This window comes from Drosophila miranda, chromosome 2 (genome assembly GCF_003369915.1).
Source record: "Drosophila miranda strain MSH22 chromosome 2, D.miranda_PacBio2.1, whole genome shotgun sequence".
Classification (NCBI taxonomy): Eukaryota; Metazoa; Arthropoda; class Insecta; order Diptera; family Drosophilidae; genus Drosophila; species Drosophila miranda.
In genome coordinates, this window is record NC_046675.1 from 32,231,748 (window position 1) to 32,248,158 (window position 16,411).

General features: G+C 43.8%; 4 protein-coding genes across 5 annotated transcripts in view; 3 read left to right on the forward strand and 1 right to left on the reverse strand.

The window, feature by feature from the left end:
• Positions 1–16,411, reverse strand: part of LOC108155319 (chromatin-remodeling ATPase INO80) — a 33,357-nt gene that overhangs the window by 6,250 nt on the left and 10,696 nt on the right. Inside the window, exons 9-12 of the mRNA XM_033389934.1 lie at positions 11,012–11,170; positions 10,502–10,604; positions 10,325–10,443; positions 8,063–8,366 (exon numbers count right to left, since the gene is read on the reverse strand). Of these exons, the coding sequence (XP_033245825.1) occupies positions 8,063–8,366; positions 10,325–10,443; positions 10,502–10,604; positions 11,012–11,170 (685 nt within the window). The remainder of the gene's footprint in view (positions 1–8,062; positions 8,367–10,324; positions 10,444–10,501; positions 10,605–11,011; positions 11,171–16,411) is intronic.
• Positions 10–1,036, forward strand: LOC108155316. The gene has a single exon (XM_033389937.1). It carries the CDS (start codon positions 129–131, stop codon positions 897–899), a length of 771 nt encoding a protein of 256 aa, XP_033245828.1. The 5' UTR covers positions 10–128; the 3' UTR covers positions 900–1,036.
• On the forward strand, positions 12,386–14,241 carry LOC108155314 (putative serine protease K12H4.7). Of its 2 annotated transcripts, XM_033389935.1 has the most exons (7): positions 12,386–12,620; positions 12,690–12,871; positions 12,937–12,963; positions 13,033–13,404; positions 13,465–13,637; positions 13,697–13,987; positions 14,050–14,241. In XM_033389935.1, the coding sequence occupies exons 1-7, from the start codon at positions 12,420–12,422 to the stop codon at positions 14,154–14,156; spliced, it is 1,353 nt and encodes a 450-aa protein (XP_033245826.1). In that variant the 5' UTR covers positions 12,386–12,419; the 3' UTR covers positions 14,157–14,241. The 2 variants fall into 2 exon arrangements, with proteins under 2 accessions (XP_033245826.1, XP_017141521.1); XM_017286032.2 differs by having other exon boundaries at positions 12,387–12,620; positions 12,937–13,404.
• LOC108155313 (putative serine protease K12H4.7) lies at positions 14,585–16,290 on the forward strand. Its single transcript, XM_017286031.2, has 4 exons — positions 14,585–14,826; positions 14,883–15,064; positions 15,128–15,595; positions 15,659–16,290. The coding sequence occupies exons 1-4, from the start codon at positions 14,602–14,604 to the stop codon at positions 16,221–16,223; spliced, it is 1,440 nt and encodes a 479-aa protein (XP_017141520.1). The 5' UTR covers positions 14,585–14,601; the 3' UTR covers positions 16,224–16,290.

Here is a 16,411-nt window from a genome sequence, read left to right on the forward strand (position 1 = left end):
AGTAAAGATTTTCCTGTCAACATTCCTCCGGTAACAGTAAAATCCTGTAAAATCAATTGAAAATTCGCAGTAAAAACCCATTTTTGGAAGTGCCAATCAACTGAGAGGAGAAGAGAAAAACCAAAGACATGGTCAGTGGCATAAACATCGGGGATGCACCCGCCGCAAAAACCGTGCTGACGATACCCACGGATGAGATCAATCAGAAGCCTGTGCCCTCGTGGGTGGAATGGGTCGAAAGGAACTCGAAGCCCCTGGTGCGGAAACGGCACAGGGAGGAGCGGATTCTGACCAAGTGGCAAAAGAAGGGGCCCATGAAGAAGAAGGACTGGAAGAAGTTCTACCACTGGGCGACGACGAAGGCCGCACCCCAGGAGCGCACTTTCAAGGAGGAGGAGAATCTTTACCAGGCCGGCGGCGGCAAGGCCGGAGGGAGTATGGATTGGATGGATTTGGACGAGAAGCTCGTGGAACTGGCAAAGCCTCGCATTGTTAACAAGAAGCACCAGTTCCACGACGACGACTCGCCCTATAACCCTGTCATTACAGTGGGGCAGCCGCCCCATCGTGACAGGGGACGTCCCTTCCAGCCTCCCTCCGTGCCCTGCTGCTTCCAGCACAATGAAGTCGAGGCCGACTTCTGGTCCCAGCTCCGATTCCCCGTTCGCAAGGAAGCTCTCAAGGGCCAAGCCTCTCCGCGAATCATCGATCTGGCCAGGCCCCGCACCCTGCCACCAACTCCGCATTGCCCGATTCCGCCGAAAACCCCGGCCCCGCTGGATGTGCCGCCACCAAAGCGGAAAAAGTTCACGCCCCAAGGCTGGCGCCTCCACCAGATACGCCTGACCTATCTGTCCCAACCCATGAACAGGGGGCACTACGAATACTTTTATCTGTGAGCAGAGGCGTGCCCCCTTTCCTTAGTTTGCATTGGATTAAATTTTTAATAGTGTTTTACTTTTAAGAATGAGCTTAGAGATGAGCTTCAGATGACAGATCCAGTGTCTCAGAGATTATTTTTATGGCCTATTGACCTTTTCTTCAATGAAATAAATGTATATCTAAAATATTAAAAGAGGTTTTCCTTTTGCTGTTTAGGAGCTACCACGGATCTGGTAAACTTTCAGAGAGATCTACTCTACAGATCCGACAGTTCCTTCCTTTCCTTCTTCGCCTAAACATTTCCCCTCCACATCTACCTCTAGAGATCCTCACTTTTTGCTTCTTTCCACGACACAATATATTTTCTGTCACTTTAAATTTCAAGAAAGGCCAAAACAATCCGCCCTAAACCATAGTTCAATCAACTGACTGCATCATAGACATCCATCTCCAGTTGCTCTATGCTCTATGGATTAATGCTGATCCTTTGGCTCCTTCGAACCCGATCCTTGAGCTTTCTTCGGTTACCACCGATCACAGAAGCATGGCAGCTCCGCCAGCATTCGCTCACTTGGCTTGGCCAAGATTTTCAGACGCTGTTGATGGGCTCGCCATTGGCGGGCAGTCATTTTCTTCCGCTTGGGCATAAGGTAGGCATTTTGCGGCGGTAGTGGGCAGTGGGGCTTCGGTGGAACCGCCCTGGGTCTTGAGAGCTCACAGTCCTTCCGCGATGGCATCGTTGTCCGGGCGTTCTTCGAGACAGGAAAGCGTACGGTGGCCCAGAACTCGGACTCCACGTCGTCGTGCTGGAAGCAGCAGGGCACTTTTATCTTGTTCGCCGGTCTGCCCGGCTCTGGCATTGGACGCGGCTGATAGGCGAGGCGGGGGCGGTAGGCAAACACCTCCGGGGGCGGCGGCTGGTACTTTCCCCGGCGCCAACGCGGACTGCTCAGCCGACTGAAGGCGTCCTGCTCGTCTCTGTTCCCTCCCGACTCGCAGCGGGTCCAGCCCACAATCGGTGCCTTCGGAGCCTTGGCCATCCTGGGTACCCGCTCAGGAGTGGGCGGTGGCGGCGGCTCCTTCTTAATGGGGGGCCTCTCGATGGGCGCAGCATTCACCTGGCACCACTTGTAGAAGTTCACCCAATCGTCCAGATTCATGGGCCCCGGCTTTGCCCAGCGGGTCGGCTCCGGCTTGAAGGGGGGAATCGAGGGCTTCGGCTGGGCATTGCGGACACACCACTCCTTCGAGCACCTGCGTCGTCGCGGCTGCCACATGCTTCTGGAGGCTCAACTCCAAGAATTTCCGGGGGGAAAGAAAAATTCCAAAAAACTGTTTACGCTCAAAATTTTTAATAAAAATGTTTCTTTTTTAGGTATTTTTCATGGGGTTTTGATGAGGTTTTTTTTAAATTTGGATTTTTAACATTTTGGCAGGGTGGTTTTAGTCCCATTTTATGTAGAATTTCTGTTAGATTTTTGATGCTCCGAAATGGAATACTGGGTTTTGGCATCTTTCATATATTTTGATTAGGATTTCGGAGGAAATTTGATACAGATTTCATAGACCATCGCTTTGTGAAGTGTAAGAAGCAATAATATTTCGTATAAAGATTCATTTAATATGGTTTTTGATAGAAATTAAAGGTTTAAAAGATTCCTTTTCTATTTAAAGAATAGTGACATTAAAAACCTCTCAATCCTTCTCTTTTCTTTCCTAGACATTCCTTAAATGCCAATCTTTATTTGATTCTTTAAACTTTCAACTTCTTAAGGCCTGCTGGCTGCCCCCAAAATGGCTCAATCATGCGCCCCCTCCAAACAATCCAATCCACCAATCCTCTGGCCAGATGCATCTTCTGGGCATTGTCCATGGCGACACGCATTCGAGGTCATAACCCAATTCCTATCGCCGCCGTCCGTCTGTTGTCTGCAACTGTATTCCGCGCCAGACGACCAACGACCAACGGCCATCCATTATCGGAGGAGCAGTCAGCCTTCCTTTTGGCTCGTTCGGAGGAGTCGTCGTCGTCGTTGTCGTCGTCGTCGTCGTCTCCAATTGAAATTCGGTGCGCATTGCAATCGATCGCACTTTTTGTGGCCTGGTGATTGTCGTATGCCTCGTACCCGTTTGTTGTCGTTTGTTCGGTTGTTGGTTTCTACCTTTCTAACGTCGGACTCTTCTTGGCCAGGCTTCTCCTTCTCCTACCGCTTGGAGAGGTCGGTCTGTGGCTTTGTCGCCCATCTTCATTATCATCGGATCGGCAGCAGCAGCGTGTTGCATTTGATGATGTGCTATGTTGCCGACGTTGTCGCCATTGGCCATGAGGATCATCGTCATCATCATCATCATGATGATGATCATGATCGTGGCAGCAGTTGTTGTCGGCATTTTGTACCCTGCCATTGTCATGATTTGTTGTCGCCAATGTCCCCCTTCTCTCTCTCTCTGTGTCTCGATGTTTAAAGAATTTTAAATCCCAAAGCCAATAGTATGTGCATTTTCCCTTTGGAAAGTTTTTCCCTGGACACTTCCTGTCGCCCCGGAACTTGTTTAATCTAAAACCAAGGACAAGGACAACAAAAAATAAAGGGAAAAAGAGTCATCAATCTGTGGTGACCGCAGAAGTGCTCATAACATGTGTGAAATTGACACCACAGATGCGGAAACGACGGCAATTTTACGCTACATTTAGTTAATGACACACAAAACCCCCTCCCTCCACTCCTTCTATGGCAGATGGTCTGTCCTTGTACTCGTAGCAGGGTGCTGTTCTGGGGCTGTTGTTGGAGCCACACCCCCTCAAAGGAATGACTAAAAAATTGAGGCAACACGAAGGGAATGAGAAGTATGTTTTTCTTTTTTTTGGGATCATTAGGGGTGTCTAGAGGAAGGAAAATGTGAGGTAATTGGAAGATATTTTAGTTGGTTTTTTCCTAAAGAAATAATGCAGATCTAATGTTAAAGAAATTGCATTAAATTCAAGCTTCTGATGGCTGTTGAATGGAGTGGAATATGGAGCTTAGTTTTTGGGTTTTTATTGTTGGGGATTGGCTTTTGTTTAATCAATCGTTCAAAGAATTGAAAAAGAATTTACTGAATTCCCGAATAAATAACCCGTTTTTGAAGGGTGTAATATTTTTATTTAACTTTTCTTTCCTCTAAAATATTTTCTAGGTTTTTTTTAAACATGTTTTTCCCATCATATTCCGATGATCCTTTTGGGGCTTCCATTGATTTTCATTTAGTTCTCCATCAACCTTTAAGCAAACCTAGTTGAATTGCTTATCCATCAATCACAGTCCATGAAATGATATCAATCACCAATGATCATACTTGAAATACCAAAAGCCAGCCCCTCTATTAGGAAATGTCTTAACCAATCAAGGAATTCGCGCATTCAAATACGAAACGTTTCAAAGGCGAATTCTCGTCGTGGATTTGTATCATTTTGCACATTTGTAAATATGATTAAAACCAATTTGAGTCAAAACCACTTTAATTATAAAAGAGTTTTCTGTACCCCCAATCCGAAGCACAGAACCACGGCACGTACGCGCTCTGGGCGCTATGGGGGCCAATAAGGTGTAAATTTATGCGTCAAAAAGTGGTAGCCGGACTACGGCTAACAGCATTAAAGCCATTAGCAAGCCTGGCCTATGCAATTCGATGGTCTCTCGAATGTCTGAATACTTCTAAGACTACTTCTCCACAACAAAACGCACATTTTATTTTTTTTGGCATTCGGATTTTCTGGGAGACTTTTGTTGTGTGTTTTGTAATTATTTGTATCTGTGTGAATTTTTGTGGCCAATCAAAGTTTTTGTTCGCAGTTTTGATTTGCTGTTAGGATTGTTAGCAGCAGTAGGAGCACTCAGGCGTAATTGTATCTCATGGCTAACGTGTATTCTATGAGATTTTTTGTGTGATCGATCTTTCGATTTATATGCGAGATTTCTTGGTGTGCATTTGTTTAACAAGTGTTTCGGCTTAATTATACTACATGTCTCACAAGCACCGCTGACAAAGTGGACAAGGATCTCATGATCTACGAGTACGATCGGGGTGTGGCCCCGCCCCGAGATCTAATGAATATTTAATATACACTTTTTGTTTGTTTTCGCCTGGATTTTAAGGGGTTTCGTTATGCTCTGCTCTTATTATGTTGTTGTCCATGTGAAAGTTGCACACACATTCGGAGGCACGTGTCCCCCCATTCCCCATTGAATGTTGGCATCAATTAAGAAATTGTTTCACTCGGGAGTCGTCTGTTGTGCAACAGCACAATTAAATGCGAAATGGTACAGGGGTATGGGAATGGGACGTGCCGGGCCCGCACGCACTGGGAAATTTGAATGATGGAAGAAATGTGCCGAGGCAAAAAACTATCCAACTATCCTGCTGCATAAAATTAACTGCCCCACGGAATCCCCTGGAATGAGGTCTGTGTTGTTTTGTTATGAACAACATCAAGTGTTGTGTGTGTCTTGTGTCTCGGAATGCTGTTGAGTGAAACATCAGGCAAATGCTTAAGCTCTTGGCCAAGACGCCCGGCCATACTTGAGGTGGAGCAGAGCAGATGTCTACACAGTAAGTGATTTGTGAAAGAATTGTAACATAATGTCTGTACTAGAGATGGGAACACAGAAGCTTGATTAAATTATCGATAAAAGAAAACATACGATAATTACAATCAAAGTTACAGGAGAGCAAATCATAATTCGTAGGAGATGTCTTTTTTAGAAGTATCTACATATGATTGTCATCATGGCTCATCGCTCATTAGATCAGTGCAAATATATGATATATTGGACAAATTTGCAGCTCTATGTAGGAATATTTTATTCAAATTCTTGAGATACAAATAAATATTGATATTCCTAAAAGAAACTGGGTTTAAAAGCTCATTTAGGGTAGAAGCTACGATTACACTGAAATATTTTAAGAAAAAAATCGATAACATGTTTAAATAATCGATTATAATCGATAAAAGCTATTAAATGCCCTTTGAAATGTTCTTTTGATGAAAAATCGAATTCAAAGCATGATTTTTAATCGATAGCAATGCTAAATAATCAATCAAAGATATCAAAATTGCTGTAATACCATTACTTGTACTATAAAACATATTTTGGCTAAATTTTTCCACGATATTTTGTATATTTAGAATGATATCTACAATAAATCGATTGATTTTCACGAAGATTAATCGATATCAATAATCTAAAATAAAATATCACTTGAAGGATTACAATTTACACGACACAACAAAAACATTTCCATATAAATATCTATATTTCTTTACAAATTTATGTACATTCGCCCTGCCAAAAAAACTTCCCCCTTATTGGCATTCATGACAATTTCTCATTTTAGCCGTACCCCTAATCGTAAACAGCAAATAAATGTCAGTTAACATTACGAAATCAAGCAAAAATCAAAGCAAAAGCAAAAGCAAGAGCAACCTGCTTGGGGACTGTCGATTTATGTGGCCGCAACACGTGAGGGGCTCATTGATTAAATTAAATCGTAGCCAAGCCAAGCCCTGTGTGCATATAAATATTATTTATGAGCTGCTATTTGGTTTGTTTTGTCTTTCTTTGGGCTTTTTTTCAGAGCTTTTTTCCTACCTTTTTTTGTGTGACAAACAGAAAATAGAGAAGAGAAGAAACCAAATACTGAGTGACAAGCGAATGAAACTTAATCAACATTTGGCCAACATCAAATTGGATTGCGTACGAGGCTGGGAAATGTCTAAGAGGAGGAGACGCAGCAGGGGAAATGTTCACCAGATTGAAGGCGGAGTGGAAAATGCTTAGAGAAAAGCCAGCAACTAGTCGTAATGAAAACGTTATCAAGCGACAGCCAGTAACAAGATGGGGAAAAACGAGGACATAGGCAAAATTAGCTGCGTTTGCTGGCTGTGGCTTTGGCTGTCCAACCAAATGGTAGGCCAATCAGTGTGTGCCACAATTTGGCCAAAGAAACAACCAGAAAACTGGTCAAGTCACCAAGATGCCATCGGAATGGAGTGTAGTGCAGTGGAGCTCTGGTTGTTAGCAAGTCTCCTCCTTGCGACTCCAGATGTTCGATGCTGGATGCTGGATGCTGGACACTGGCATCTGTTGCACCATTCGATCTGTTGACGGTTGCACTTGTCGCGATTTCACATCAGTTTTTTGTGCTCTTTTCTGTTGTTGGTCGATTGCCTACTTTTCAACGTCTTGTACTTTCGATTGGTTAATTGTTAAACAAATTTGAAATGTTCATCGAGTTTGCCCACTCTTCCTACTGCTCCTCCGTCTCTGGTTTATACTTTTTTCCGAATGCAAATCGCATGAGCGATCCAACCGACTGGCAGCCAACGTTGCACATCCCACATGCAATTTGCCAAATCCAAACAGCGGCTGCTCTAAGCCTATGCCAAGTCTCTAAGCCAAACAGTTGGGGCAGTTGGTAGACCACATTTTCGGTTGCGCCTCCATATTGCAGGTGATTACCAAATAATTTGAATTATTAATCATACAAAAAAAGTGATTGGTACATACTCGTGCAAGGGGGAATGGACATAGCATAGACGCCGCTGTGCTTCAGTTGCAAAGAATTTGAATTGGTTTTTCAGTTGTGTTTAATGTGCGAGATGTTTTTATTTCGGAGGAATTTGCAACCCACATTTGAACTACATTTTGAGTGGTGTTCATACGTCCATAAACACAGAATATGGGGTACAATGTCGTAGGAAGTGAGCATAACTGTGCATTCCAGTGTTGGCAAACGAAGTGTTGAAAAGTAAGGCGGGGGAATAAATAGGATGAGGAAATGCAGTAATGGACGTAGAACCCACAAATAGATACAGTATCGTAAGAAAACCGCTCAGATGTAGCTTCCAGTGTTGGTAAGCGATTTTAAAATAGTAAAAGTGCTACTAGTATGCAATAAAAGAAGGAAAAGACCTGGCGGTAAGATGAGTAACAGCTAACATTAAGACAGTTCATAGAACCGTTAATGTTATATCCAAAATAGCTATATAGTGTCTTCCAGTGTTGAACAACAGCTTAAATACAGTGTTGTAACACCTTTTAGAATTTTAATTAAACAGAATATTATGTAGGAACAGAAAATCAATCAAATAAAACCATAATTTAACCATCAATTACATTTTTGAACGTTCAGTACTCACTCATTGATTCATTTTGTCCCATCAACATCATTGTGGGACTCTCTCCATCCACCACCAGAGCCTCATTATCGGAATCATTGTTATCCTCCACTCGTGTGGCACCTGGCACATAGGTCTCCTGGCTGAAGTTGATGCTATCGGTGCCCACACTGGAAGCGGACGAGGCAATGCCCACATCAATGTATTCATCCTCTGGATCCAACTTCTGTCTTTTGGCTGCCGAACTGCAGCTGGGAACATCGTCGGGGTCAAAATCTCTGAGGTTTACGGCCGCCGGTATGGTTGTGCCACCCATATTAGCCTCCTAAAGTTGTTAACAAAATATCATTAAAAAAAATAGTTATATTTTTTAATGTAACAAAACAATCAAGTCAATTAGCATTTTAATGGACAACGGAAGTGAGGTATCTTCTGCTGCGTATATTCCGTACCAAAAGGTGGTTCTCTTCTCTCGTTTATAATTTATGCAAAGATACAAGTATCTTCCGCTGCTTCCCCTCGCTCATACAGACCATTCTTTTCCATATGGCATAAAAATCATTCAACCCAAGAGACTTGAGTTATGGCTAAACCCTTTGCTTTAGGGTGGAATAGGAGGTCTCTTCTGTTGGTAATTGCCATGCTTGAGGAAATTGTTTCGTTTCGGAAGTGGAAGTAGGGTAAAGAGTTTTGCATACATTTTGCTCAGATTTTGATGGACTACAGAGAAACAGTAGCAATTTTCCAACATGAACTTAAATGATTGTTAAAGTGATTAAAGATTAATGGAAAGCATAGGCAGACGTAGAACAGCGTTTAAAGAAAATAAGTTGAAAATTTATCACTGATTAAATTGGAAATTAAATGCTTATTAAATTGTTGGAAAAATGGCTATATTTCCAGTTGGAAAACCCATAATTAATTGCTGAATTTTCCATACATAATAACCCAAAGAAAGCCTTCGGAAAATAAATGTTAATGCAGAAAGTACTTTGGGTATAAAGTTCTATAAAAATGTATTAAAAATTTCCCCTATCAATAAACCCAACAAGGCATAAAGCAGACCCTCTTGACACTTAAATTATATGCCATTATATCGGTGGAAAAGAAATTTAAAACCGTTTCAATAATGACACATATATTCCACAAAACAGAACAGAAATCAGTTCCAAATGAATGCCTTCTGGCCGAAGTAAATGATCGAAGGAAAGCACACTCTCTGTAGTTGAAATGAATTGACAAAAAGAACCCCAGAAGGAAAGACACGATTGCTGCGTGCCATTATAAGTACATATAGTATCTACTATCTGGGATCATATACAAGGTGGAGCGGTGGTATATGAACTTGAGAGGAGAGGACGAAGACGAAGACCGGCCTGGCACTTACCTAACAGACACAAAGAAGGAAGAACCAAAAGAAGAGACTACTAGTAACACTACTACTGCTAAAGGTAGTATAGCAGCAGCAGACCATAATCAGTGTTCCATTGAACGCACAAAATCATTTAGCGAAACCAACAAAAACAACAACAGAAAAATCTAAAGAAGAGCCAGAGCCAGAGTCAGAAATAGAGTTGAAGTTGTAGCTGCACCCCAAAAAGCACTTGAAACTGTTTTTGTTTTTGTTTCTGTTTTAAAGAGAGTCTCCGACTGAGGCTCTGCGTCCAAGTAGGGTAAGAGCAAAGTGTTTTGCTTTTGGAGAGGCAGAGGCAGAGGCAGAGGCAGAAAGCAGTAGGCAGAGAGTACTCCTCGTACAACACTTGGATGAATGAATATATACTCGGCAGCTCTTCGGTGTAGCCTAAGTTCAAAGCACGCTGCTCTGCTGCTGCTGCTGCCGATGGTAGCATCAGACCAAGACCAGGGCCAAGACGATGAGTTTGTAGTTTGGAGTTTTGTAGCAAATTGAATTGTCTTTGTGTTGCATGAATCACGTGACCATGACCATCACACCACCACACCACACCACACCATTGCATAGATATCCAAGAACAGAAACAGAAACAAAAGCAGCGTAGCGTCGTCGCAGGTCTCGCTTTTCCTCTCTGTCTGTCTGTATATGGCAGTGGCACTGGCACTGGCACTGGCAGTGGCAATTTGAACCTCACTCAAAAGATCATTTACTTTCATTAGGACCGAAGACCGTAAAAGACCGAAGAGAGAAGAGAAACTTGTCGTGCAACGAGCAAGTGCAAACTTGGTCTAATAAACAGCCATTAGGCTGGATCCATGGATCATGCATGAAATGCGGGGAACATCCCAGCATCCGATCAGATCCCTCACCTTATTGGGATGTCGTTTCTTGCGATCGTTTTGGCCTGCTGCTGCTGCGGCTGCTGTCACAGGAATCGGTGAAGATGTGGCTGTGCTTGAAGGCTCCTGCAGCTTAGCCTCCTGATTGTCTGTAACCAAAAATAGTTCTATAAATAAATGCATGTTCTAGTGATGTATAAAACTCACATTTCAATTCAATTTCCTCATCATCCAATAGCAATGAGACCACTTCCTTGGGCTTGAGAGTGTCTGGCTTGAAGTTGCCGCCACTTATGACCATTCGTTGGATCTGAAAATGCAAGCACACACAAAAAAATATTATTATTCAAGGCAGGAAGTGCGGGGATAGCGCCAAGTACTTTTAAATGGTAATCAAGAAGGGACTGATTCGAAACGAAACCAATAAATGCACAAGAGAGCCCTAGAGGGCGGAGGAGGAATACTTTATAGAGAACGCCAAAGGCGTAACCAAAATGTCGCCTAACCAATTGTATAATTAATTTCCGGTGTTGGTTTACCATCTCGATGCTCGTGTTTCGTGTACTCGATCCTCAAGAACAAAGCACGTGCCTAATATGCGGCAATATACAAAAGGAAAACCTCAAAGCAAACACTCGCAAGAGAGTTTTGCGGTTTTCTCTCCATCTCTCTCTACCTCTCTTTCGGTCTGTGTTGGGGTGTTTCCTGTTCACTCACCTCACTCTTTTCTCTGGCCCGCTGCAGAATCCGCTCCTCGATGGTGCCTTTGCAGATCAGTCGGTAGACAGTCACCTGTTTGGTTTGGCCCAAACGATGGGCCCGATCCATGGCCTGTTGATCGACAGTGGGATTCCAGTCCGAATCATAGAAGATGACCTGCAAAAAGAGGTAGAAATATATATCAGAATAGAGTTTCCTTTGGGGTTAGAATAGAGTTTCCTTAAGGCTTCAAATATAGGGTTCTCTTAAACGAAATTACGTATGCAAATGCGTCTTTCACACGCACATCCTTTCGCTGTTTCTTTGATCAATGAATCAAATCCATTGCCTGCATGTTCGATTGTTTCGAATGTTCTATAAACCACTGTGTCGTGTCACGAATGTCTACGCTTTTCCTGTCCCCTCTCTCTGCCGTCTTTTATCTGGAGTAGGAAAAACCATCCACCATCCCCTGTAACCCTTCATTCGAGCTCTACGGCACTTGGTACGTGTTCGGTATAGGCAAGTGTTCCAGCAGCAGCAAATTCTTCAGTTCAGAGCTCAGAATGCAAGGGAGTGGCATTTCCGGCCCAAAAGATGAGTCTAATTAAAAAACGAACTCCTTCTGTGTGTTTTTTCTTGTTATTTGGAACACGTGTTGAGCAAAACGAAGGGCACAAACGAAGGAAGGAAGTTCTCCATTGAATGGAAAATCTATTCATTATTCAGATATCTGTCTATTGAATGGGCATTTTCATGGAGGAGTTTGCAAGGGAAGTCTATCATTAGGAGAATTGTGGAAAGAGTTTTTCAGGAATATTTGCATAAATTTGCTTTAAGATTGCAGAAAGTGTTTGGCAATGCTTGGATGTAATTTCATATCTTGAGATTCAGAAATATTATATAAAGATAAGTTCGAGATTTATAAAGATCTATGACAGATCCTTAGACCCATGGAATCTAATAGAAATTTTTTACATATATATAGCCATAAGATGGACATATTTCAATATCAAAAACTACAATGAAATTATCACAAATATTAACAACATTATCACCGTGTAAACATCTTGAAAAAATGTACCACTAATTAACAGAGCCCCACTATAACCCTTATCGTATAATGCCATTACCTTTCAAGTGCCACAACTACAAATTGAGTCGAATGAAACCCTCAATCATTGGATTGTTAATCGAAACAGCACTCGTTCCGAAGAACTCGTTCGCGATAAGGCGGCCCGGCATGGGTTGGTTTTCGCCCAACTACAATATACTTACGAGTATTTAACTCATTTGGCAATGGTATTATTTACGGGGCTTAAAGAATACCTAATTAAGTGGCTGCGATAAGATTTGGCTTTGGGCTAAAGCACATTCTAGGCGAGAATTAGTGGTGCAACAGTTAGTTCCATTTCAAACCGCGACGATGAAGCTCTGGCTGGCTATCACTTTGGTGGCTCTGGCCCTGGTCGAGACAAAGGGCAGTATCTTTGAGAACACCTTCAAGAGGCTGCATGAAGAGCCGCCACTGCCCTCCAATCAGAATCGTGCGGATGTGGTGCAAACTTTGTGGATTGAACAGAAATTGGATCACTTTGATGAAGACGAGAAGCGCACCTGGCAAATGGTATACCCCAAAGATTAGACCTTATATAATCTGAAGAGGGTTATATGTATTTTTGCTTATTTTTTTCAGCGTTATATGCTGAACGATGCCCTGTATCAATCGGGTGGACCTCTGTTCATTTATTTGGGCGGAGAATGGGAGATCTCTGCGGGGCGAATCACTGGCGGACATATCTACGACATGGCCAAGGAACACAATGCTCTGTTGGCCTACACAGAGCATCGCTATTATGGCGAGAGCAAGCCCTTGCCGTGAGTGGAGTCTTAAACTCTCGAAATACTCATATTCTTAAAGGTTTTCCTTTGCTTCTTTTTAGAGATCTCTCCAATGAAAACATCCAATATCTGAATGTAAGACAGGCCCTCGAGGACTTGGCTGTCTTTATCCGGACTCTAAAGGCCACTCATGAGGGTCTGTCCGAGTCCAAGGTCATCATTGTGGGTGGCTCGTATTCCGCCACAATGGTCACCTGGTTCAAGAAAGTCCATCCCGATCTGGTGGCCGGTGGCTGGGCCTCCAGTGCTCCGCTCTTTGCCAAGGTTAATTTTGTGGAATACAAAGAAATCACGGGCCAATCCATTGCCCTAATGGGTGGCTCTGCCTGTTATAATCGCATCGAAAGTGGCATTGCCGAAATGGAGAACATGTTCGCCACCAAACGAGGAGCTGAGGTCAAGGCTCTGCTGAAACTCTGCGAACGCTTTGATGTCTATAGCGATCTGGATGTCTGGACTTTGTTCAGCGAGATCTCGGATCTATTTGCAGGCGTTGTGCAGACACACAAGTGGGTTAAAGGATCCTCATTCACTATGCCTATATCTATGTATATTTTACTCCTTTCCAGTGCTGGCCAAATCGAGGCCGTTTGCCAGAAGATTATGTCGGGTTCGAATGATCTAATTGGTGTCGCCAGCTACTTGTTGGATGTCTTTTCGGAGAGTGGCGGCAAGTGCAATGAACTAAGCTATGATGCCATTCTGTCACAGCTCCTGGACACCAGCTACACGGGGAATATCAGTGAGTGACCAGAACAGAAGGATTCTTCCAGCAATACCTCATCTCTTTCTTCCATTTAGTGCGTCAGTGGATCTTCCAGACCTGCAACGAGTACGGCTGGTATCAGACTTCTGACTCTAGGGCTCAGCCTTTCGGCACTAAATTCCCTGTGGCTCTGTATACCACCATGTGCGGGGATATCTATGGATCGCAGTACAGCAACGAGTTCATTGACAGCCGGGTGGCGGCCACAAATGAATATTTTGGTGGCTTGACTGCCGGTGTGGAGAATGTCTACTTGACCCATGGACATTTGGATCCCTGGCGGGCAATGGGCGTTCAAGATGAAGCTCAGGCCACGGTCATACCCGGTAAGCATATATCTGACAGTCTTTTTAGAAGAAAAACCATAGATGGCATCCCTATCTTACAGAGTATGCCCATTGCAAGGACTTCAATTCGATCAGTGACACCGATACAGCAGAGATGAGGGCTTCCAAGGAACGTATTGCCGAATTGGTCAGGGAATGGATTAAATAATACTTAGATCCATCTGCAAGTTAAAACAGATAATGGACTATTTTTAAGCAATTTAGTTGAATAAACAAATTATTAATGCGAAAAATGGAATGGCAGTATGGGAAATCCATTGAGTGGCTTAGATTTATGAAGGCGCGTGAATAACCTCAGAGATAACGATTTCTATATGGAATACTCAACTTTTATACGTGATTTCACTTCTGATTTCTTTCCACTATTTTTCTAATGCCACAAAAGATTCACCTGAAGTCAGATCGATTTACAATGGTCCACAAAAATAGTAGCCTCTAATCGTAGACGTAGCGGAAGGCTATCATATCATGTGCATGGGTCACTCTTATCAGTTGGCTAATATTTACGATCCTCTCCTTATCTTGATAGAGCTAGTTGTCGGTTGTTACCTTATAAGTCGAATGTCGATCAAATTTTCGATCATTTGTGGACAATGGCTGCCTTTCGATTGGCTGTGGTGCTGCTGGCGCTCTTCGTTGCAGTCTCCCAAGGACTCGACTTACCCAACAATGATGTCCCCCTGCTAGTCAAGACGCTGCAGAATTTGCATCGTGGCCCACCGAAACAGACCGTGCTGAAGCGCGCGAATGTTCAGGAGAAATGGATCACACAGAAATTGGATAACTTCGATGATGACAACAAGGAGACCTACGAAATGGTATGTCCAAGGAATCCCCTTTCATAGTGGAACCCTTTTCATGGTTTCGTTTTTAGCGTTATCTGGTCAACGATGAGTTCCAAGAGGAGGGTAGCCCCATCTTCATTTATTTGGGTGGCGAATGGGAGATCGAGGACAGCATGGTCAGTGCTGGACATTGGTACGATCTGGCAGAGCAGCACAAGGGTGTCCTGGTCTATACCGAACATCGTTACTACGGCGAGAGTGTTCCCACATCGTAAGAGATCTTTCAGAGAGGTTTTGTTATTCATTTTGATTGAGTTTTCCGACCACTTTGCAGTACCATGTCCACGGCGAACCTCAAGTATCTGCATGTCAAGCAGGCCCTGGCCGATGTGGCCGAATTCATCAAATCCTTCAAAGCAGAGCATCCCCAGTTGGCCAACTCGAAAGTGGTCCTTGCAGGCGGCTCATACTCGGCCACCATGGTGGTGTGGTTCAAGCGTCTATATCCCGATCTGGTGGACGGTGGCTGGGCCTCCAGTGCCCCTATTTTGGCCAAGGTGGCCTTCACCGAATACAAGGAGGTGGTGGGGCAAGCCTTCCTTCAGTTGGGCGGCCAGAAGTGCTACGATCGCATACAGAATGGCATTGCAGAGCTCGAGTCCATGTTCGACAATAAACGTGGAGCCGAGGCACGTGCCATGTTGAGGTTATGCAACAGTTTCGATGATAAGAGCGATCTGGATATTTGGTCTCTCTTTGGCAGCATTTCAAATGTGTTTGCAGGAACAGCCCAATATCAAAGGTGAGTCCCATCGGAAGCCCGGAACCTTTCATTGATGATTGATTGTTTTTTTTATTTTTGTAGACCTGGCGATATTGAGTACTACTGCGATTATTTGCTGAGCTTCAGGGATGATGCCACGGCCATTGCCAATTTCGTTTACTGGGGCTGGGGCATGCCCTCCTGCATCGATGCTCGATATTCCAGCACCGTGGATTACTACCTCTGGGCCGTGAATAACTTTGATGCCGGTCGTCCCTGGTATTATCAGACCTGCAATGAGTACGGCTGGTACCAGACCTCTGGCTCCGCGAACCAACCCTTTGGCTCCAAGTTCCCCACCGCCCTGTACACCACTCTCTGCGCGGATGTCTTCGGTTCACAGTTCAGCAACGAGCAGATCAACAGCAATGCCGCCCAGACCAACTTGGACTTTGGTGGCATGTCCCCGGAGGTGGAGAATGTCTACATGACGCATGGAGCTCTGGATCCCTGGAATCCCATGGGTCATGGCGTGGCCGAGGGTGCCACTCTCATTGCCAATGCCTCTCACTGTGCCGACTTCAGTTCGATCTCGGCCAGCGACTCGGCGGAGATGCGGGCCTCCAAGGAGCGTCTGGCGGAGCTGGTGAGCGAATGGTTGGCCTAGGATCATTTTTTGGCCAGAAGAAAATCAAGTCTTTTATTTGTATTCAATAAAGTCAATGTGAATCATAGTTAAGGGTTGGAAATAGTTTTTTCGGGTAGATTTTATGGTTCTTTTGGACAGGAGTTATCTCTTTTCCAAAAAAAGGAATTTTTGATAAACGATACAACGGCTTAAAAACTTTTACCTTG